The sequence below is a fragment of the Typopeltis vanoorti genome, chromosome 24, assembly GCF_054136105.1.
Source record: "Typopeltis vanoorti isolate ZY-2024b chromosome 24, IOZ_Tvanoo_1.0, whole genome shotgun sequence".
Classification (NCBI taxonomy): Eukaryota; Metazoa; Arthropoda; class Arachnida; order Uropygi; family Thelyphonidae; genus Typopeltis; species Typopeltis vanoorti.
Window position 1 is genome coordinate 87,244,985 of NC_143572.1, and position 23,260 is coordinate 87,268,244.

The window sequence follows — 23,260 nt, forward strand, 5'->3', positions numbered from 1 at the left end:
GTTTATGCCAGAAGAGGCTTAATGTCAGGGTAATTCCAAGAAGAGAAATCTCACCTTGTCTGGGAATTTGAGTGTTATCAAAAATAATACTGGGGTAAAATGGTTCTTTTTTGTGAGAAATAAGACAGAACTGGGTTTTACTGGTATTGAAATTGAGATTATCTGAGCCCTATTGGAGGATGGCTTGGAGGTCAGAATTAAGGGCTGTGGCGGTTGATGCTCTCTGGGTTGAAATGAGTTGTGTAGAGTAGGGTTTGTGAAATGAAAGAGAGGAGTGCAATGTACTGTCATCTGCGAAACTGTATTGGGTTGGAGGTCAACTGAAGTAGGTCATTGATATACAGGAGGAAGAGGATCAGTTGAGAGAACTGAACCTTGTTGGAACCCCAGCATTAGTTGGATAGTGAGAGGATAGAGAACCATCTACCATCACACAGTGTGCAGGAAGCTGCAAGCCACCTATAGAAGTCCTGAGACAGTCCAAATGGGAATTTGCTTAGTAAGCCTTTGTATCGGACTCGGTCAAAGGCTTTAGAGATATCAAGTGCAACTACTTGCGATTCGTGAAGTGAGTAAATGAGATAGGGTGGTAGTTAGATGGCAGTGACTTGTCATCCTTTTTAGGAATGAGTTGAATATAGGCCAGTTTCCAGGCTTTGGGATATATATAACAGTAGAATAAGAGAGTACATCAAGTGCAACTACTTGCGATTCGTGAAGTGAGTAAATGAGATAGGGTGGTAGTTAGATGGCAGTGACTTGTCATCCTTTTTAGGAATGAGTTGAATATAGGCCAGTTTCCAGGCTTTGGGATATATATAACAGTAGAATAAGAGAGTACAGACAGCATAAGATAGGAGTCAGTTAATTTAGACAATAGGTTTATGATCTCTTTTTGGCAAAAGGATACAGGACACAATTGTATGTTGGGTAGTTGGAAAGACTGGAGGGCATTTGCCATTGTCAGTTATGTGTGAATAGGAGGCAAAGTGTGAGGGTTAGCTTTTTCTGTGGATGATGTTGCAATTAAGCCATCTGGCTATGATAGGGGTGGGAATAGTGTAGGGCAAACGTTACGACCAATTGCATTGGCGAGAGACCAAAAGTCATGGCTGCCAATTGGACAGGCTGCAAGCTTCCTGCTTTTTGCCCGAATTCTGTTTTAGCAGCATTGATAATTTTCTTGCATCTGTTTCGGGCTTCAGTATAGGCATTGAAGGAGGATGGGGTTCTTGATTTCAGCCAGTTGTGGCATGCTTGGATTTTCATTTGTACTGCCTTGGGACATTTTTTGGAGAACCAGGGTTTAGATAGGGAACAGCAGTTCAGGGTAGTTCGGGGAATGTATGTTTTCATGCTAGTGAGGATTACTTTGGTGATATGTTCAATGCAAATATTTGGACTGGACGACCAGAAACAGTAATCCAACCATGGGAATGAAGCATGGTAGTCTCGGAGACAGGCCCATTTGGCACTGTTATGATGCCAAACTACTCGTGTGGAAGTGACTGTGTAAGCATTGTTGCATGGAGAAGGACATGAGCACTAGGTTGTGGTCAGAATTACCCAGGGGGCTCGCTACATTCACTGCATATTTGGAGGGATCATTGGTAAGGAAGAGATTTGGGGAGCGGTTTGGGTTATCTGTTATTCTGGTCGGCTTTTGAACAATTTGTGTAAGGTTGTTAATGATGGCAAATGTTTCAGCATCTCTGCCTGCAGGATCTGTACAACTGAAGAGGAAAGCCAGTTGGTGTTATGGACATTAAAATCACCCAGGAGGATAATTTCATTGTTAGGAAAGTGAGACTGGAGAAAATCAACTTTTAAAGAGAGGAAAAGGAAATGAAAGATCTCAATGTGGTTGGTATTAGGAGAGCAATAGAGACAGCAGATGAATTTGACTGAGTGGGAGCGGGATATTTTCAGCCAAAGAAGGTCAAAGTTGGGCGATTGTAGGTTAGGTGCTGTCTGGCAGGATATTATTATTATTACCTCAAGACCTCATGGAGTCAGTCTCATCTGGGAGGTCATTTTATCACACACACACACAGTTCATCATACCATGCCTTGAACACATTCAAACTCCTTGCAGACACCACTATCTCAGGCAAGGCATTCCAATCATTTACAACTCTGCACGAAAAACCTGCCGCTCACTCCCCTACTCACACCCTCTTTATACAGTTTCCAGGGATGACCTGGTTCTCCCCCTATCTCCCACCATTTTATGCAGAACCTCTCCAGCATTAATCCTATGACAACCCCTTACCAACTTGTAGGTCTCTATCATATCTCCCCCCCCCTCTTCCTCCTGTCCACCAGACTCTGCAAATTACATCTTCTCAATCTTTCCTCATACTCAACATTCCAGAGGTCAGAAACTACCTTAGTCAGTCGCCTCTGGACCCTTTCTAACATCTCTTCATCCTTCTGAAAACCAAGTGAGCAAATCTGGGCACAATAGTCCATGTGTGGCCTAATCAAAGCTGTATACAATGGAAGAAGAATCTCCCTACTTCTACACGTCAATGTCCTCTGCATCGTTCCCAGAAGCATTTGTGTTGTCTTCACAATTTTGGCTGTGTCCCCTAAATTTCAGATCCTTATCCACTATCACCCCCAGATCTCTTATTTACTCCACCACCAACAGTATATCCTCACCAAGTATAAATTCTGCATCCCATCTTTGTTTTCCAAATTTTAAACCCTTGCATTTTGCAACACTGAACTCACATCCCCATTTGCTTGCACAATCACTCAATTTATTCAAGTCTTTTTGCAAGGCCACAACATCTTCACTACTCTTCATGGTTCATCCCAACTTTGCATCATCGGCAAACAACTGAATATCTCCATCCAAATCTTCACCTATATCGTTAATATACAAGTTAAACAGTAATGTCCCTAAAACAGACCCCTGAGGCGCTCCACTAGTGACTTTCCTTTTCCTGTATATATCTCCCCCATACACAACTTGTTGATACCTATCAGATAGCCAGTCTCCAATCTAATGTGCTAATCTAATATCCAACCCCATCTGCTCTAGTTTGACTATCAATTTTTCATGAGGTACTCTATCAAAAGCCTTTGCGAAATCTAAGTATATTACTATGTATCCTTCTCCTCTGTCCAAGGAAGCAGTCACTTTATTGTAATAAGTAAGTAGATTACTAAAACATGACCTCCCTTTAGCAAATCCATGCTGTCCATCAAAGATAATACCATTGTTGTCAACCTAACTCTGGATCCTAGTTCTCTAGCTTCTCCAACAACTTAACCACTTGACACGGATAGGCCTATAGTTTGATTCTTGAGTTTGATCACCTCCTTTATGAAGTGGCACAATGTTGTCCTCCTTCACTCCTTAGGGAATTGACTGAGTGCAAGATTCGTATTAAAAAAAATATGTCAAGACAGGTGTCGATTTGCTGGCACATTCCTTCAGAATACGTGGTGATATATTATCAAGTCCCACAGCCTTATTAACATCTAGTTTACTCAACTCCCCATACAGCTCTTGCTCACTTACAGTCAGTCTCTCTTCCCCATCATCTGCTGCTCTCAATCTCTCCATGAAGTCACATTCACAAGATTGAATGACCTTTATGAATTGCTCATTAAGTATTCCACCACACATTCTGCAACAGCTGTCTTTATACCATTTTCTCCTATCAATGTCATCCTTCCATAATCATTCTGTCTTTTGCTGGCTACATATCGAAAGAACTCCTTAGGATTTTTTTTGGCTTCATTAGCTAACTGCTGTTCATACCTCTCTTTAGCTACCCTCACCAACCAAGTCAACCCTCCTTGCCTGGTCTTTGTAGACCTCATGGAATTGGTTATATCCACTTCTCATACTCCACAATGCCCTCTTTCTCTGTATTGCATGTTTAATCTCTTTATTCATCCATCTCACACCTACCTTATTTAACCTCGGTGTGTTTTAGTATACTTTCACGAGACGGAAAGTTCATTTCATCCTTTCTTTTGTTTATGGGTCCGAAATGACGACATTTAACGATATTTCTGGGATCAAAGTTGCATTCTCCTGCTAGTTTGCCGATGTCTTCTTTTAACGAATTACTGTTTTCCGTGGGAAACTTCAGGATAACGGCATGGAGTCTCCTATTTTCGCGAAGTTAGTTAGCTGGGATGAGTGTGCTTGTGATTGTGCACTGGTCGTCGAGTATCTCGAGCTTAGTTTCCAGCATTCGGATTTTGGAGGAGAAGGTATCGATCATAGTATTAAGATGTTCGAAGTTAACTCATTGGCTAGGTTTAGTAGCTGTTTTATGGAAGGGAGGCACATTGTACAGAAGTAAAGCTGGTTGAGATCGGTAAAACGTTTGTGCGCCGATTCATCTATTTTCGCGCAGGAAGTACGTAGCCAGTTGCAGCAGAAATCGCACAATCGCTATGGTGACGGGACTTGAGCTAATCTTTCGTTGTTGGCCTTTGCTGCCTCCATCTTTACTTCACACGGTAGACATAGTGGGTGTTTTTAATTGTTAAAAATAACTGATTTGATGGACTATGGGTATTTACAAGTTGTGTGGAAGTAATCGGCTCCTTAGTACCCTCTGTTAGTTTTCTGTTTACTGCTTATTTTGCACAAAAAAAACATGCAATCATGATAAAATGCGGGAGCACAAGTTTAACATGAGATATGGAGGGAGACCTACATCTGAATGCATTTGTTATCAGGAATCATGATAAACTAATAATAATAATAATAACTAGTATGAGACCTAATTTAAACTAACATTGATTTTTAATTGACCAGTGGTTTTTAACAATTAACAGTGGTATGAGATCTAACAGTCAGGGAACTTAAATTATAATGTGAGAATATGAGTGTATGGGCGACAGTGTTATATAATTGTGCTAACTAGGAGAATGGGCATTATCACAGAAATGATTACAAGGAGAGAGTGATTTTGACTTTGTGTTCATCCATTTTGGACCCATCAAACATGTGCAAAGATGTCTATGTATATAAGGAACTAGAGAAGAAGAGAGACTGCAAGTTGTCCAACTGTCATGCAGACAGTTGTCATGCAGAGTAAACAAAAAGAAAAAAAAAAGAACATGCAGAGATTATTATCTATACAAATGCTAGGAGTATCAGAAACATCCATCCATCAACAGGATAGTTTGTTGTCTTGGTCAATATATTTGGGCTTCAGATTGTAGGCATTAGTGAGACCTGGCTGTCAGTATCAGACGTACTAACTGGTATCGAGTGTAAAGGGTACAGTATTTTTAGGAAGGATAGAGAGGAGGAGGCGTGCTGCTAATATCAGATTTGACATCATCTGGTGTGAGGTGGAATCTAACAAGATCAGTTACATAGTTGGGTGTTGTTATAGACCTTGTGGATCGTATTAGTGATGAAGAAATGCATCACCTAATAAACGATGGGTGCAAAAAGAGTAATCATAATGGCAGACTAATTATCCAAATATTGACTGGGTTAGCAGTAAAATCTCATGAGAAGAAATGAAACTTAATTTATTGAGCTGTTGTGAGGCAACTTCAAGCAGCATGTGATGGAAGGAACATGAGGTCAAAGTGTTAGATTTGATTATAGTGTCAGTGTGTTTCAGTTAAAAATTTGACTTCTGCCTCCAGTTGGTGACAGTGATCATGTGGTACTCACTTGGGAAGTGACTAAGTTTATGAATGTTCCATTCAAAAAAGGTGAACTCCGTATACTCCAGCTGAGGAGTATACGGAGTTCAGTGGAATGGGATCGGTTGATGGTTGGGAAGAATGTCGACAGTGCATCAGAAGTATTTAAACATTCTTAAATGATGCAATGTGTCCTGAGAGTTTGAATAATAAATAGGAGAGGAATGAAATGGATGTAATGTTATTAAGCAAGAGATTTGTAAGAAACGAGTGTGGAAGGAATACAATGTGTATAAGTATCATGTCTGTTATGAATATTATAAACAACAGGTTAGAATAGTCCCAGCTGTTGTACAGAAACCTAAGTTTGAGCATGAAAAGAAACTGACTTGGCCATCTAAACACAACTCACAAGAATCACTATTGGAAGTTTTTTTTCTTATACAAGAAGTTATATACTTAGTTAACCCTTTATCCAAGTGTAAGCAAACAAAGTTTGCATCAGAAGTATTATCAGGACATGGGCAACTCTTGGCAAAGGTGGTATAACTGCTCATCACTTGCCTTAGTATCCCATAATGCAAAAACATTTCATTGTAGACATGTATAATGCTATGCATTATGGGAAGGGTTAGTTACTACACAGACCGGTTTCGACCTTTGAGGTCTCTTCAGTGGGAACTAGACCCAAATGTGATACCAAGGTTGATGTAATGCAGAAGTCATTTACCTATATGAGTTGGCAAAAATGTCACACTTTATTACTAAAATACTCTGGATTAGAAAAGAGTTGAGGAAGTTTTTTTTTTTTTTTTTTTTTTTTTAGCATTATACATGTCCGCAAGGAGATGTGCTTTGCATTATGGGATGCTAAGGCAAGGACCACCTTTGCCACGAGTTGCCTGTGTCCTGATAATTCAGGTGCAACCTTTGTTTGCTTACACTTGGATAAAGGATTAAACCAAATATATAATTTCTTGGTATCTTTAATTTATAGTATAACCAAGTGAAAAACTTTCAACAATTATCCATCTCTAATCCAGAGTATTTTAATAATGAGGTGTGACACCTTTTGGCAACTCATGTTTAACTAATGAGTGTGTTTTGACTAAATGTTATAAACCTGAGTTCATTCAACCATTGAGTTCGCTTACCTTTTCACTAATGAAGAAACTCATGTGCATGTAGAGGAGGTATTAGAGCTATTTCCAAAACTGAATAACAATTCAGCAATAGGGACTGATGGTATATAAGCACAGCTGCTAAAAGTGTTCAGCTGAATTGGCTATTCCTTTGACCCAACTATATAATTTGAGTCTCAGAACATGGAAGATTCCACAGGAATGGAAACAATGTATGGTAATTCCATTTCACAAGGCTGGTGCAGAGACCTGTGCATCCAACTATCAAGGGTGGAGAAAGCACAAGAGAGCAGCACCCTTGGAAGCTGAGAATGAATGCTGCTAAGAAGTGGGTGAGGGCTATATTTTTCTCTTATAGGTGATGTGTGATTGGAATGGATTGCCTTTGAACTTTGTGAATTCAAGAACAAGTATAATAGCTGGTGTGTAGCATGTGCATCCCTTGATGAGTCCTTGACTCCCTGGTGGTCTCCCTTAATAATAATATGGACAATTGTAAAGAAATGGAAGTTAGTAAAAAGCAATAAAGAATTCTTCTTCTTCGCGTTATTCCCGCTTCCTATGCAGGGTCCGCGTGTTACTTAGATGCGACTACTTGTTAGTACTACTCCCAACCGACCCGTCGCCTGGTCTGCCGCTGGGGGGGATATATTTTTGACTGTAGAGGTGTATGTTCACGGGGCCGGTTTGCCTGTTTGCGGGATGAAAAACGCCAGATAAACTGGCGGAAAAAACCCTACTGACCACGCCCAAGACTGGCTAACTTGGCTATGCCTGAGGAAGATCCTCAAATTCCTCACGTCTACAACGGGAATCGAACTTGGGACACTCCTTCCCCAGTCATATGGTTGCAAAGCGCAAAGCCACTAGGCTAACCGTGCGGTCAAAAAGCAATAAAGAATTAGTTTGTAAAAAAAAAAAAAAAAATTATATTTGAACATGAATGCTCACAGTATGTGGAACTGCTTTTTAATCTACTGCAGTCTTTTATCTTTTCTGTTCCAGTTTGCTTCTGTGCTCCCTTTTTGCTTTTAGCAACCCTGTTCCTTTAGATATCTGTACTTGGCTGTTAACATCTGGCATCTTTTTCTTTCCATGGAGAAATAGTTGCCATCTTTTTCCCAGAATGGTGCTTCTGGGAAAAAGGCATCAAAGTGACTTAAGCAAAGTAAAGATTTTGTGTCTACTTTGCTCTGTAGCATACCATTCATAATTCTTACCTGTACCCTGAACTCATCACATATTTCCAGATATGATTTGCCATGAGTTCTCTTTATTTTAATAGTTAAATATGGGTGTTTTTCACCCATAGTGTTAGGCAAATTACCTTAAACTATCAAAAATGAGCTGTCCATGTGATTTTTTTGAACTTTCACCAGAAAATCTTGAGGCTTGTTTGATATCCCAGTCATTCTGATCCTGATAATTAGTCATACTGTATCATCTTTCCTACTTATTGACTATATATACAGGGGTGATTATAATTAAAGTTCACATTTTGATAGGCTGTAACTGGGTAACTACTCAGTGGTACAATTTAATATTTATCATGTGTGCCTCAATGGAATTTTATTTTGCCAAAAACTATTGGTTCTAAAAGTTGCCACTAGGGCAAAACACATTGCACTACAATGTTGTAGTGGGTAATTCAAAATATACAAAACATGTCTAACATTATGTCATTACACAACATGTTAAATATCCTGTCCTCCTTTGTCACGATGTGCTGAAAATCGCGCTCAATCACGGAACTTTGATTCACTCGAAATGTGGTAGATGTTTTTGAGATGCTCCCAAAAAGTCGCAGGGATTCAGATCTGTTGAGAAAATGGAGATGAGATTGCCCTAATTTCACATTCTCAAATAATGGAGATCATCATATCCAACTGTTTGCACTATCAATTAGTGATCAGTATGGATTCTACCATTCTTACTCCATACCATATCTCTGCTATGGAGTAAGAACCTGCAAGGTCTTTCTGTAATGTTACCCATCTTTGAGCACATACCATAGACATTTTGAGAAATTAGTGCAGTTGCTTTATTTGGTACAGAGAGAGAGAGATGTGAACATTAAACATCTCTTGGTTGGTTTTCTTCCCTTTGCTTTTAAGTAGTTAAATTTCCTCTGTTGTGCTGGATGATTTTTTTTTTTTTTTTTTTTTTTCTCTTCAAAGTTTTCCATCAGTGCTGGAGTTTCCAAAGATTGCTTCACCCATGCTTTTTCTCTTAAAGACCTTTCATCAACCTGAAAATACTATTTAATTTTGCAGATAAGTCCTTCCTCATTTTCATTCTACAAACCTGGGTAGTGCTCAAATATTCTGAGCCTAATGATCCTTCCATAAGCAATATCTTAAATTTTAATCTTTGTCATTCTCTTTTAGTTTGAAGACAAAAGCATAGTTAATCTCAAGGAAGCTGAAATGTCACTCCTATCTAATTTATCATTAGAAAGATCTCACTTTTTTTTGATAATATCCATTCTCCAAGTAAATTAATTCTTCTTTGTGCTGGCTTATATCTATACTTTCAAAGTGCAAATCTGGTTTTGGTTATAGGTCTTCTCCATTTGTCTCCCTTTCTCTGTTGAAACCTTTTATAACTATCTGTGCAGTATGTCCTGTTCATTTCCATTTTAATTTATTTAGAAATCTCTTCCCCACACTCAACACCTTTCTTCTTATATCCGCTTGGATAACACATTCATTAATAAGTCCATAGCATGAGTAACCTTTAGGGTTTTTTCACCCAGAAACTCGCGTTTTTCGTCCCCCAGAACAGGCAAACTGGCCAGTAGAACACACATAATTTACAGACAAGAATACTTAGAGGCATAAGGTTACCCCACCTTATCCTCATATTACCATTGAGAAGTCCAAGGATACTTGGAAGGCTATGGATGCTTAAGTGCTTGTTAAAAGCCACTGATTTTACTACACATTTTTTACCAAAAGCTAACCAGCTTAGTTTAAATTTAAATGCTTTCTTCCCCTTAATGTGAAAGTTCTTTCAATATATATATATATATTACTGTACATGTATGTAATTGTCTATTTGTTCTTTTCTTTGGTTTTTTATTTTTTTTAAAAGTGCCTTTAGCAAATATGACTATATAAATACAGTCTTATATTTGCTAAAGGCACTTTCTTTTACACATCCTAACACTTATATCTACCCTAAATCTAAATTTAAATCTGTTAAAACTAGGTAGCATGAGATGCTGTTCATACATTTGGTTAATACATCAGATCTCTCCTAAAATACTTGATATTATCCAGAAGAGAGTGAAGTCCATTTAACATGTGATTAGTTTAGAGAGAACGGAGTTTAGATAGATTTTGAGGAAACTGAATTGACAGTAATTGGACAGTAGTTCATTGGCTGGCCCTCTTTGAAACAGGCTGGATGTTGACTTGTTTTCACATGGTAGGGTTATATGCCTTTTGAGAAGAAAGATTAAACAGACAATATAAAATATTGCATCGTCAGTTAGGTGTTAATTCTGCAGTATAATTATTAGTATAATAGGTGGTATGCCCCTCAGGAGCCTTGTTTGTGGCCAAGTTATTTTATTTATTTTTTTATTTTTTCAAGAAAGCTAGGTAGTATGGAGTGAATGGTTTTTGGTAGTAGTGGTGGGTAGGGGAGCATTACTTTACCATGGTCATGAATTTGGCAGTTGGAAGAGAAGAAGAATGCCTTTGGGTAATATCACAATAGTATATGGAAGTGTGGGTGGGACACAAGGTACACCTGATGGATGGTCTTGTCTAGAAAACCAATGTCAAAAAGTGGTATAGAGGGGATCTGAGTCTGCAAGGTTTAAGGTAACAAACCACAAGGATCAGTGCTTGGTCCACCGCTATTCAATCTGTACATTAATAATATTAGGAGGGATGTCATATTGGGAACAATGTTACCATTGAACTAGACAAGGGGAATGGATGATCTGATTGATGTTTTAAATCTTGCTTTAATTATCCTAGGTGAGATAGGATTGTAGGACAATAGAGAGTTTTGAGCCTTTGGGTTTTAATATAAGTGCTACTCCTTCTTGGTGTTTGTTGTCCTCCCTGCCTGAAGTTACTTTTGGATTTTGCTAAGACTTTTGACAGAATACAGCATGGCAGACTGCTGTATAAATTTAGTTCTTGTCTAGTTCAATGGTATCAATGTTACCTTTTGGATTTTGCTAAGGCTTTTCACAGAATACTGCATGGCAGACTGCTGCATAAATTGGAAAAAATGGGTTTGGGTTATACAATATTAGCATGGATAAGGAGGATGGCTGACTGACAGATATCAAAAAGTGGTATACAGGGGATCTGAGTCTGCAAGGTTTAAGGTAACAAGTGGTGTACCATAAGGATCTGTACTTGGTCCACTGTTATTCAGTCTATACATTAATTATATTGGGAAGGATTTGCTGATGATGCAAAGATAGGTAGGGTAATCAGGAATGCTGCTGATGTGCAGTCTTTACAGAATGATTTGAATAGGCTGGAATTATGGGCATGGGAAAATGAGTGTACTTAAGGGTCAAAGCTGTATAACTGAGAGGAGACCTCCACATAGCCTTTAATGGAATGCGGAGAACCGACCAGGGCTGCTGACCTAATGTCCAATCCTCACCTTCTCGTGGTGCACCCTGTTGGGTATCTACTTTGATACTGAACGAACGAGGATGGGCTGGCAATTTGGGATTTAGCCGACCAAATTGTATTCTTATTGGTTAAACCAAAATAAAAAATGATGGTACAACATGACAAAATTTCATGCCGGCTGGGGCGTCGCCCGGTTAAACAAGGCCCCCGTTGTTTTTGCCAGGGAACCAGGGCGAACAGCGAAAAGTCAGCTACTGGAACAAATCTGAAAACAAACCCCAACTCAACATCACCAGAGTTAAAGATCGGTACTATCAACGTAAGAAGCCTGAATGGCAAAGAAATGGAGCTAGCTGAGGAATTAGATAGGTACCAGATCGACATAATAGGGGTGACTGAAACAAAAAAGACCAAAACCAATTCAGGCAATGACAATCAAGGAAAAGAAGGAGTAGCCATAGTATTCAACACAAAATACGAGGCTAATCTTCTTGAATGGCAGTCAGTCTCAAGTGGAGTAATGTTGGCAAATATGAGAATGGGGAACTGGACAATGAGACTTATTTGTGCCTATGGTCCCACAGAAGGTTCTACTAAGGTAGAAGTGGAGGAATTTTTTGAGGCTTTAGAAAAAGCAACTGACACAATGAAAAAGGAAAAGTTGGTCCTTGTTAGGGATCTAAATAGCAGAGTAGGAAATGATTGTGAGACATACAAAAATATTTTGGGAAAATTTGGAGAAAAGAGCAAAGCTAATAATAATGGCAAATATCTGTTGGATTTCTGCTCAGGACATGGACTGGTTATTACTAACACCATGTTCCAACATAAAAATGTGCACAAATTCACAAGGAGAGAAGAGGCTAGGAATAAGAAAAGTCTCATTGACTATGTTATTGTTGATAGTGATGTTTTCTCCCAGGTGCAGGACACCAGAGTGTACAGAGGATTTGAAATTGGAAGTGATCACTATTTAGTCTTGAGCAGGATAAAATTGAATTTCATATTGAAAAGAATAACATGTAAGAAAGTTTTAAAGCGAATAAAAGTTGAGCAGCTCTCAGATGTGAACTGTAGACTAAAATACAGAAATATTATTGAAATGAAAATGAAAGAGTTTGAGAACAGGAATTAAACCTTGGAGATTCACTGGCAAACTCTGAAGGAAACATTGATTGATTCTGCCAGAGAGGCATGTGGTGAGGTTGTGTGCAAGGATAAAAAAATCAGAACTCCCTGGTGGACACAGGAAGTTAAAGAGGCAGTGAAGGAAAAGAAGAAAGCATATCAAAAGTTCCTGGCAAATAAGTCAGCTTTTACTCTTACAGAATACAGAGACAAATGTAAGAAAGCTAAACAGTGTGTAAAACTAGCTAAACAAAAGTCATGGGAGGACTTTGGCAAGAATATAGAAAATAAATATCAAGAAGGTGGCAAAATATTCTGGAGGTTGTTGAAGAAGCTTAGGAATGGAGGAAAGAGTGCTGTAAAAGGAATTAGAGATGATAAAGGTGAAATGAAAACAGTAGAAAAAGATATCCTTGAAGTATGGAGTAATTACTTTGAAAAACTGCTAAATGAAACAAGCAGTGATGACAGCACAGTGATAAAAAACACTGACCAGGCATGCAGTCAGGAATACATATCCATACTTGAAGTAGAAAAAGCCATCAAAGGCTTGAAATGTGGAAAGGCAGCAGGAGTAGATGATATTCGACCAGAAATGCTGAAGTATGGTGGTATAAGAGTCTTACAGTGGCTGCACTGCATAGTTCAGAAAGCCTGGACAGAGGGACGAATTCCAGATGATTGGAGTAGAGCTCTCATAGTACCCATATATAAAAAGGGAAATAAAACTGAATGTGAGAATTACAGAGGTATTTCTCTACTGAGTGTTCCTGGCAAGATCTATGCAAGTATACTTGAGAAACGGTTGAGAAGAATTGTGGAAGAAAAGTTTGGTGAAGAACAAGCTGGATTCAGGCCAAATAGAGGCTGTCAGGATCAGATCTTCATTTTACGACAAATAGTCGAGAAAGCATGGGAATATAACAAAGATCTGTATTTAAGTTTTGTTGATTTGGAAAAGGCATATGACAAGGTGCCAAGAGAGAAGCTATTCAATACGCTGCAGTTATATGGTGTCAATGGGGCATTATATCAACCAATACTTAGTCTTTATTTGAGTTGTGAGTCAGCAGTTAGAATTGAAGGAAGTACAGGAAGATGGTTTATTGTTAAATCTGGTGTGAGACAAGGATGTACATTATCCCCTCTGTTATTCATTATCTATATGGATCACATTATGAAGGAATGTGGTATTAAACCTGATATCAAAATTGGAGATGTTAATGTCAGCTCTTTGCTTTATGCGGATGATGTTATACTTCTAAATAAATCCGCTACAAGTCTGCAAGATTCTCTGACTAAATTGAATAGCTGTTGTAATAGATATGGTATGAAGGTCAGCAATAAAAAGACAAAGACAATGAAAATAGGCAGAATCATTGAAAATGTCAACTGTGTTGTTAATGGAGAACCTGTGGAACAAGTAAAACATTTCAGCTACTTAGGCACAATTTTTACTGAAGATGGTAAACTAAATATAGAAATAGACAACAGAATCAGGAAAGCTGGTATTGTGGGAAGTCAATTGAATAAATTCATATGGAATAAGAAAGAAATTAGTCGGAACACTAAATTAGCTGTATACAAGACTGTGTTCAAACCAATTTTAACTTATGGATATGAGAGCTGGGTCAGAAGTAAAACACTTGACCAAAGACTAGAGACCGCAGATATGAGAGTCCTGAGAAAGATTAGAGGCATGAACAGATAGCATCAATGGCAATATCATATTAAAAGTGAGGATATTAGGAAAGAACTTGACATTGTCAGCATCCAGGAATGCGTTAGCAGAGCTAATCTCAGGTGGTATGGTCATTTAAATAGAATGGGAGAGGAAAGATTAGCAAAACAAGTGTTCTCTGCCAGGTTGGCAGGAAAACGACCCAGAGGAAGACCAAGATATAGGTGGATTGATACGGTACAAAGTGTCTTAGACAATAGAAATATAAGATCTGATAATGTTGGAGTCTTGACAAGTAACAGACTGATTTGGAGGAAAATTGTAGATAGGAAGTTAGTAATGATGTAATTTTTTCATGTAGTACTGTCATATCCTGTACACCCCTTGAGGGTATATGGCAGGAATTTGATGATGATGAAAATGAGTGTCAGTAAATGTAGTCATTCACTTCGGCATGATTAGATATCCAATGTCGTATTATATTGGTGGGATTAAGCCAGAAGAAACTGATGAGGCTAGGGATCTTGGAGTGTTAATAGATAGGAAGTTGAAGTTTAGGGACCATGTGACAAGGATTGCGAATACAACTCAAAAGATAATTGCAATGCTGAAACAAATGTTCACATGTAAACATAAGGATGTTATTTTGCCTCTTTAGAAGGCCTTGATAAGACCTCACTTGAACTATTGTGCGCAGGTCTGGTTTCTGTTGTGATTCTGATATATTGGAGAGAGTACAAATTAGTGTTAAAAATGATATCAGGATTATGGAATACTGATTATGAAGGCAGATTGAGAATTTGTATACTGCAGACACTAGCAAACAGGAGAAAGAGGGGTGATATGATTGAGACTTACATACTTCTTGCAAGGTCATACAGGATTTCAATTTATGGAGGGTGCGGAAAGGACAAGAGGGCATCCTTGGAAGCTGAGAATGAAGGCCACCAAGAAGGGTGTGAGGGCTAGGTTTTTCTCTCAGAGGGTGGTGCGTGATTGGAATGGATTGCCATTGGATGTTGTGAGTGCAAGCAGTGTGAATGAATTCAAGAATAAGTATGAAAGCTTGTGTGTGGTATGTGGCCTCCCTTGATGTCTCTTAATAATAATAATATCGCAAACTCTGATGTCAGTATAGTATTGGTTTAGTTTGTTTTTTTTTTTATTTGTTTCTTTTTTCAATTATTTCTAGATTGTAACTGAAAATAAATAAACCATCATGTATTATATTTGTATTGTTTTTTTTTTTTTATCGCATTTCAGCACACTAGGTAACTTTTAATATTCCGATACTGAAATTAACCTCCCAACCTGCCAAGATGTATATATACGTCCAGCAAATCCTGGATACAAGTCAGACCACCTGTTGGAAAAACATGGATATCAAGTGCATTTGACTGTCATATCCATTAGAAGGTGCGATAATCCTTCATTCTGACAAGAACACAACCAGATTACCTTGCATACATTACTACGTTCAATTACCTATTGCCAGAAACGCAGTTGCTATTTTTGTCAAACAATTATTTTATAAATTCATAACAATCAGAATCTTAAAATAAAAAAAGCTTCCATCTGTTACAAATTGTTTTCTTTATTTTTTATTCATAATCTTAGTTATAAAATTAGTTCACATATTGCGCGAATGTTTGCTCTTTTACGATATTACCTTATAGATAATTATACATAAATCTTGAATCATATCACATAATGTTAATATTCATAACGTAATCTGTAGTTCCTTGCACTTCAACTTTCTTGGTTTCCTGGAATCGCTCATTACATATTGAAATGAATGGCTATTATGAAGTAAACTGTTATGTACATATTTTCTGCTAATTTTGAAGTATCATTCGAAACATGTATAGGTGCAGGCGTCAAAATGAAATTTTATTTCCAAAATGTTCATAATAGAATAAAAATTATATTTCACCTTTGGCTCCCTCCCCTCCCCCTCCCTTCCAAACTGCACACATAAATACTGCTAAGTAACTTGTATGCACCTTCTTTTTATTTGAATTCGTTATTTTTCCAAAAGTAATTGTACCAGGTAACTTAATATTCCGATACTGAAATTAAATTGTGATTATTACTTGCAAAGTTTGTATATTTTCTCATTTATATTATTTCCTGATAAATATAAATCATTAAATTATGTGATAGTAGGGAAATAATGTTTAAAAAAGTGTCATACAAAAGCAATATCAGAATAAAATTTTTTAAGAAATATTTTAAAAAAAAATTTGTTATACGGGAATTTTTTTTCTTTTCACATATATCAACGATGAATTTTCTCCACGATTAAATTTCCAGCAATGGAAATTTAAACTGTCCAGACACAGAATTCGTCTAATATCTTTTTACTAAGTCATTTGTTTGCATCAAATTTTAATCCCCACTTTCCTGGCCAACCATTCCATTCTTTTATGATCATCTTGTAATGAATATAGGTCATTGAACAGTTGACTGCTCCACTTAGTTTCATGTTATCAGCAAAGAGAAATTTAACCTTATTTGAACAGAAATCACTTATTAAATGTTAAAATTATATTCAACAAGTTAACACCAAATCCTGGGATACAAACCTTCTAGCCGTTTGAAGACTAGACTACAACTAGTTTTCTCTATTCAGTAAGTGATTATCAGTGCTGGTTTAGTGGATTTTTATTAGTGGGTTCTTATGTGAATGCTGTTAAAAGCTTTTGCTAAAATTTAAATAAGTGACAGCCATTGACTTGGTGCAATGAACTTTATACAGTTTTTACAAGCCAGCCTGGTTGGCCGAGTTGTTAGCATATCTGTTCTCAGACAAAAGGCTGTTTGAATCTTGCCGTGGGTATGGATATTTGTGATTGTCTGTGAAAATACTAGTGGTGGTGGGCAGTAGATGGTGTTAGTGTAGTTGCGGTTCACCGTAGTTAATGGATTGAGTGGTGACGATGGAGAGTTGTAGAGTAGGTGCCCTCTCTCAATGAGGCTTTGGATTCCTTAGTGGTGTCATGTAATAATAAAAATTAACCACCCTTATTATCATTTGGAATAACCTTTATAAATTTCCAATCAAAAGGTGCTCACCTGCTTTTACATATTCATTTGTCAAATTATTATTATTACATGATGCTCCATAGAATCCAATGACTTGACGTGGGAGGGCACGTTGCTCCACTCCACTGCATATAGCTACCATCAATACAGTAGTATCTATGTTTGCATGATGCCATCACCACCAACAGCATTTTTTTGTCTGTAAATTGAGTGTGTTCTGAAGGTTAATTTGCCTGTGGGTGGGATGAAAAATCTGAATGTCCAGGAGAAAAAACCCAGCTACCTCTGTATGAGATCGTCTAACTCGCATCTTGTAACAACGAGAATCAAACTTGGGTCTTTTCCAATGAAACGGTGAAATATACCTTCATTTTCCCAAATGCATTACAGAGACAATTCGAAGAATGAAGTTACAAAAGAACGAAAATACTTAGTAAATTATTCTGATCATTAAAAATTGTTCTAGATGCAGATCATTTGCTTTTCTTATCCCTTTGTTGAGGAAATTCTTTTGGATTAATGTTAGCATTCTTTAGCTACCTTTTTATTCAAATGTTGCTTTGTCTTTAACAATGTAATTAATGTTGTTTCTGCTATCATACTTAATATCTGAATTAGTAGATCACTACTCTTTCCCTAACTTTTGCAGTGTAATTGATGGAAAAATTGATTATTCATCCATCTAACTATAGATTCTTTCCCTAACTTTTGCAGTGTAATTCTTTAAAAATTGATTATTCATCCATCTAACTATAGATTTATTGCAAATATTACTTTTAAGATGAACTTGGACATTAAATTATGCAATATTCCTCAGTTTTTCCATTTTTGTAGCATCACTTCCATTGTGTTATTACTTATGTTAATACTTAATTCAAATGTTATTTAAAGGTCTGTTATTTAACAGTCTGAACAAGATTTAAGCATTGGAGATATGGTGGCACACCCCCAAAGAAATTTCTCATTGATTTAACCAAAGGCATGTGAAGTTATATGCTGGATAAAAAATTAAGAACTCTGTGGACTCAAAAAGTTAGAGCCAGTCCTTGAAAAGATGAGCGTATCAGAAGTTCCTTGCAAATAAAACATGAGAGAAATTACAGAGAAAATTAATTGCGTAAAGCGAGGGACATTTATTTGATAAAAGGCTAAGAAATTATTGATGAAAAACTTGGAGAAGAATAAGTAGTTCAGAAAATAGTTTGAATTTATCTCCCAAATACTGATAAAATGTTTTTGTCTACTTTTGAAAACTTATCCTTAAGTGCTAAATCACACTTCATATCTATCACTTCACATTGTACTTTAGCAACAGAAATTTTTTTATTGCAGATCAGTTTACCATCCAATAAAAAAATATATAAATTTGTCCATTTTTTGCACTATTATACATTCAGTATCAATTTTTCTTTGCTTTGGCATAATGGGCTTAGGTAGATATAAAATTTTTACATAAAATAATTTGTATATTTTATAATATGTATACACTTGCACTCTTATACTTTGTTTAACGCAGCTTTGTTAGTGCTTTCGTTCACACATTTCTGCAGTGGGAGGTTAAGCCTTAAAGAGTTTCTTTAACTGTTAAGGGTTAAAGATAAACTAGTTTATAACCTCTATAAGTATATATCAACAGAATAATTTAACATTTAAAAAAAAAAAATAATTTATTTTATAAAATGGAGCTGTGGGTTGGATTGAAGATGACTATGGGCTAGATCCAGCCTTTGGGCCGTATCCTTGACACTCCTGCCCTATGGAGTCAGTTGCCAGAAATTTTCTTTATCATTTCTGAATTTTAAAGATATTAATTTTATTGCCTTACTCTGAGTATGCAGTAAATAGATTGATACCATTGCCACTAAACCATTTCTAATTAACTTCGTAAATAAAGCCACAGATATGTGTGTTACTTGTATATTATGTTCAGTTGTGTGAATAATAAGTTGTTTCAGTTAAAGAAAAATTTTAATTTATCCAAGAAAATAATGGCTTTTTATATTTTCCATATAGCATGTTTCAAGAAGAGTAGGTGATGTTACTTTGGAAGGAGCTAATCCATCTCAGGAAGAGATTGATGAAGGTACAGATGAATCTGTTGTATCTGGACTGGATTTGATTCTGAACCAGCGACTTGTAGAAACAGGATTTTCTAAGGCTGATTATAAGACCTACCTGAAATCTTACACTAAGGCGTAAGTAGGTTAAAAATAGAAATTGTTGATATTCAGAACTATTTGGATGTAATGCAGATATTCTCTTGAATATTTCTGCTTATAGCTAACTATACTTAGTGTTTTTTTAAATGTTGTGAATCGCAGGGTCTCGTTGTTTTGTGAAGCTTTTATTGAAAGCTGGTGAGATCTTATCAGTATTTTGTTTTAGAAAAATGCTAGTATGGGTGTTTAAGGGTCAAAGCCAGTTAACTGGCATGAACGGTATCGTTGCAGTGGCTAGATGGGATTCTGACTTAGAGGCGTTCAGTCATAATCCCATAGATGGTAGCTTTGCACCACTGGTCACTAGACCAAGCATATTTACCAAGTGTCCAAACCTGTGGTTCCTCTCATACTGAGCAGGATTACTATCGCAATGACTAGCTATCAGTAGGGTAAAACTAACGTGTAATATTCCTTCACAGATTGGACTCTCTTGATACATGTTAATGGCACTTGCCACCACCTCTCTTAAGAACCTAAAGATGTTCAATTCATGCATTTACCACAGTATGACCATAAGCCATACTTGCCATTGATATTAAAGCTACAGACCTGTATTATTAAGATTATTGCCAGATTGTTTGTACTAATGCCAGGTTAGTGCCCACCATGGATTTGACCAGTCGAACATACACCTTTCTGCTATTGTTTGCCATGTTAATGATCGATATCCTTTGTCTAGCTTGTATACTAAATTACATTCTAACCTAAAACTAACCTAACCCTAGAAGCTATCACCCACCTACTCCTAATAAAGGATATTATTTTCCTCCTGATATATTATACAGTAATTCATTGGTGGTGAGTTCATGCTACTGAAACCACCAAATTGACCCAACAAGACATCCATCACTAAAGAGTTGTACAAGAAAGTTCCCAACAATTGCTGTGCTGGGGCAAGGTATTGAATTTACCTTCTCGAATTTAACGATGGTCACTAAGATAGCCAATATGATAAGCTCGTGCGCTGGTGGAGTGGCAAGTTCCCACATTAAGTATACCACTTAGGAATCTACCTTCAGGACTTCATCTGAGTCCAGCCGAACCTGGTTGGCATAAGCAGTTCACCAGAAATTTTGAAATGTGCTATTAGCACTCGATATCATCAGGCTTCCCCTGATGGCTTATACAAACAGATTTTGTATAAGCCATCAGGGTTATACAAAATATCTCCTTGAGGTAGATGATTGTCTGGAGCACACAGTGCTCCAGACAATCATCTACCTCAAGGAGAGTCATAGTTACTCCTGAGTTTACCCTTGCTTGATTGAACCTCTTCATTTTGACATATAGAGCACTCAGCAGAAATCACATTGCGTCAACACCTTTCAATGGCCATCGCAATGCTTTGTTTTAATTAGTCGGATTCCCCTGGTTTGTGCCAGTTCTGAGTCCACTGTTACTTGCTGGCCAAAACGGTTGTGCCAGGCGAGCCATCCGGCATGCTTCGCAGTTGAAGCATTTCACAAGAAGGCTCTAGTGCTGGTCTGGACTCAATGGTTACTTCACTGGACAGTTTCGCCCAGTCCTGGTGCAGTGTCATACCCACTTCGGATCCCAACCAGACCAGCCCAGTCCTCAGAGCCAATCCTTGTCCTGAAGTTAAGGCCGACTTCCCTTACCTACATTCCACAGACCTGATGTGGATATGGTCTGGCACAAATCACTCTCCCCCCCTCGAATTTTCAAGGGCCAACAGGAGCTCTCTGGACTGCAGGAGGCATGGTGCTTTACGGGGATAGCATCCTTATCTCTGGATGAACAGATTTCAGGGAGCAAACCCTTACAAAGAAAAGACAACTTTCCCTAGCATTCCCATCGACTTCGCAGAGTTCGGTTGCGTTACTGCACTTGGTCCCAGAGGGGATGATCTCCATGTCTGAGTTCAGGAATATTAACCCAATTCCCTTTCGGTCTACCAACGAGTCCTGCTTTTTTTCTTGCAACATCCACTTCAGAACTGATTTCTCCTATCCCCTAGGACCGACTGACCCATGTTCAACTGCTGTTCACATGGAACCTTTTCCACCATAGTCCTCAAGCTCAAATCAAAAACAGTTTCATGCCTGCTGGAGTGTTTAACTCCCCCCCCCCTCGCTGATGTTAGGTAACCAGGAAAAGTAAAAAAAGACACTGAAACATCAGAAAAATTGAAAATAGGAACCATCAACTTAATGAATATCAGTGAAAAGAAAATCGAATTTGCAGAACTGAAAAAATATCATGTGGATATAATTGGTATTAGCAAGACAAACTATTGAAGTCCTAAAATAAGTATACAATGTTCAGGCAATATTGGTCAAGGATAGAAATAGCAATAGCATTCAACACCAAGCACAAAGATAAATTTCTTGAAAGCAATTTCAAATACTGTGGAACAAACTTTAAAATGGAGAAATAGACAACTTATTTATGCATATGGTCCCACATAAGAATCTCTAAGGAAGAAGTGGAAGTGTTTAATCATTAAAGAAGGTAGTTGATATAAAGAAAACAGAAATGCCAGTCCTTGTAGATCTCAACTGAGAGATCAGAAAATGAATCCCACCAGATATGCCAATGAGTTTCTGGTAAACTGGGAGAAAAGATACCTAATTGACTGCATTATTGTTGATTGCAATATCAATGTGAAAGTAGAGAATACAAGATTATTCAGAAAATTTGATGGAGAGGATCATCACTTAGTTTTAAGTACGATAAAAATTAAGTTTCTTTGAAATGAACAATATGAAAGATAGTTTCACAAAGGATTAAAATTGAGCAGCTTTTACAGGTGAACTATTAAAGGAACGTTGAGTAATGTTCCTTTTCTTTCCGTTTTTGTCTTGAGTAAGAAAAAAACGAAATGGTTCGAAAACAAGATCACAGATGTTAGAATCTCAGAGGTAAACTAAAGAAACCAGTAATTGATTCAGCTAAAGATGCAAAGTCTCTGTAGGGTTAGAAAAATAAGAACATTATGTTGGATACAAAAAGTTGCATTCCTGGGATAACTCTGGTTCCTAGCAAATAAATTAGCAGATACCCTAAAAGAATGCAGAGAAAAAATGTAAGAGAACTAAGCTATATGTCAGATTATCATCAAAAAAAGCTTATGGGATGAGTTTGATAAGAATATAAAAGGTAAATATTCTGGAGGTTGTTAAAAATGTTTAGAAATGAAGGAAAGAATTCTGTGTGAACGTAATCAAATAGTAAACTTCCCTGAGAAATTATTTAATTTGTCAGGGAAATATTGTAAAAGTTGTAGTTTCTTGGAGTGGTATGTTTGTAAGCAGAGAAACCATTTCACTCTTGAAGTTCTTTCATTTTTTTTTTTTAAGTAAAAATTACCTCATATATCAATATAAGAGGTAATTTTGTTAGTGAACTTTCACAAAAGATTTGAGAGATTTTGCCAAATAATAAGTAGGAGAACCTTCTGAACAAATAGCAAGGAATTTTGTGCAAATATGTATACCACCTAACAAGCCCAGAATTTTTCTTTCCTGTCACATATCAAATACAAATTATTACCTCTGTCCTTGCCTAGTGTTAATCAAATACCATGTTCATGTCATATTTGTTACTTTGTATGGACTGGCCATTCTGCTGAGATCAGAATTCAAGAACATCAAGATTTTATATAAGATTTCTGGAATGAGAAGGTTCAGGCCTTGTTCCTCATGCCATTGACACTAGTTACAGTTCACTGGAATCAAAGATGTTTGCACTACAATAGGTTTGAATTTTATTGCCTGTTTCTTGAATCATGGGACACCCTACACCATTAATTGAACAGACTGTATGCCTATCGAGTTT

The 23,260-nt window shown here is 37.2% G+C and overlaps 1 protein-coding gene across 1 annotated transcript in view; it reads left to right on the top strand.

Annotated features, from left to right (window-relative positions):
- LOC150093524 (translationally-controlled tumor protein homolog) overlaps window positions 1-23,260 on the top strand; it is a 73,999-nt gene that overhangs the window by 14,164 nt on the left and 36,575 nt on the right. Inside the window, exon 3 of the mRNA XM_090413288.1 lies at window positions 19,254-19,435. Within this exon, the coding sequence (XP_090269414.1) occupies window positions 19,254-19,435 (182 nt within the window). The remainder of the gene's footprint in view (window positions 1-19,253; window positions 19,436-23,260) is intronic.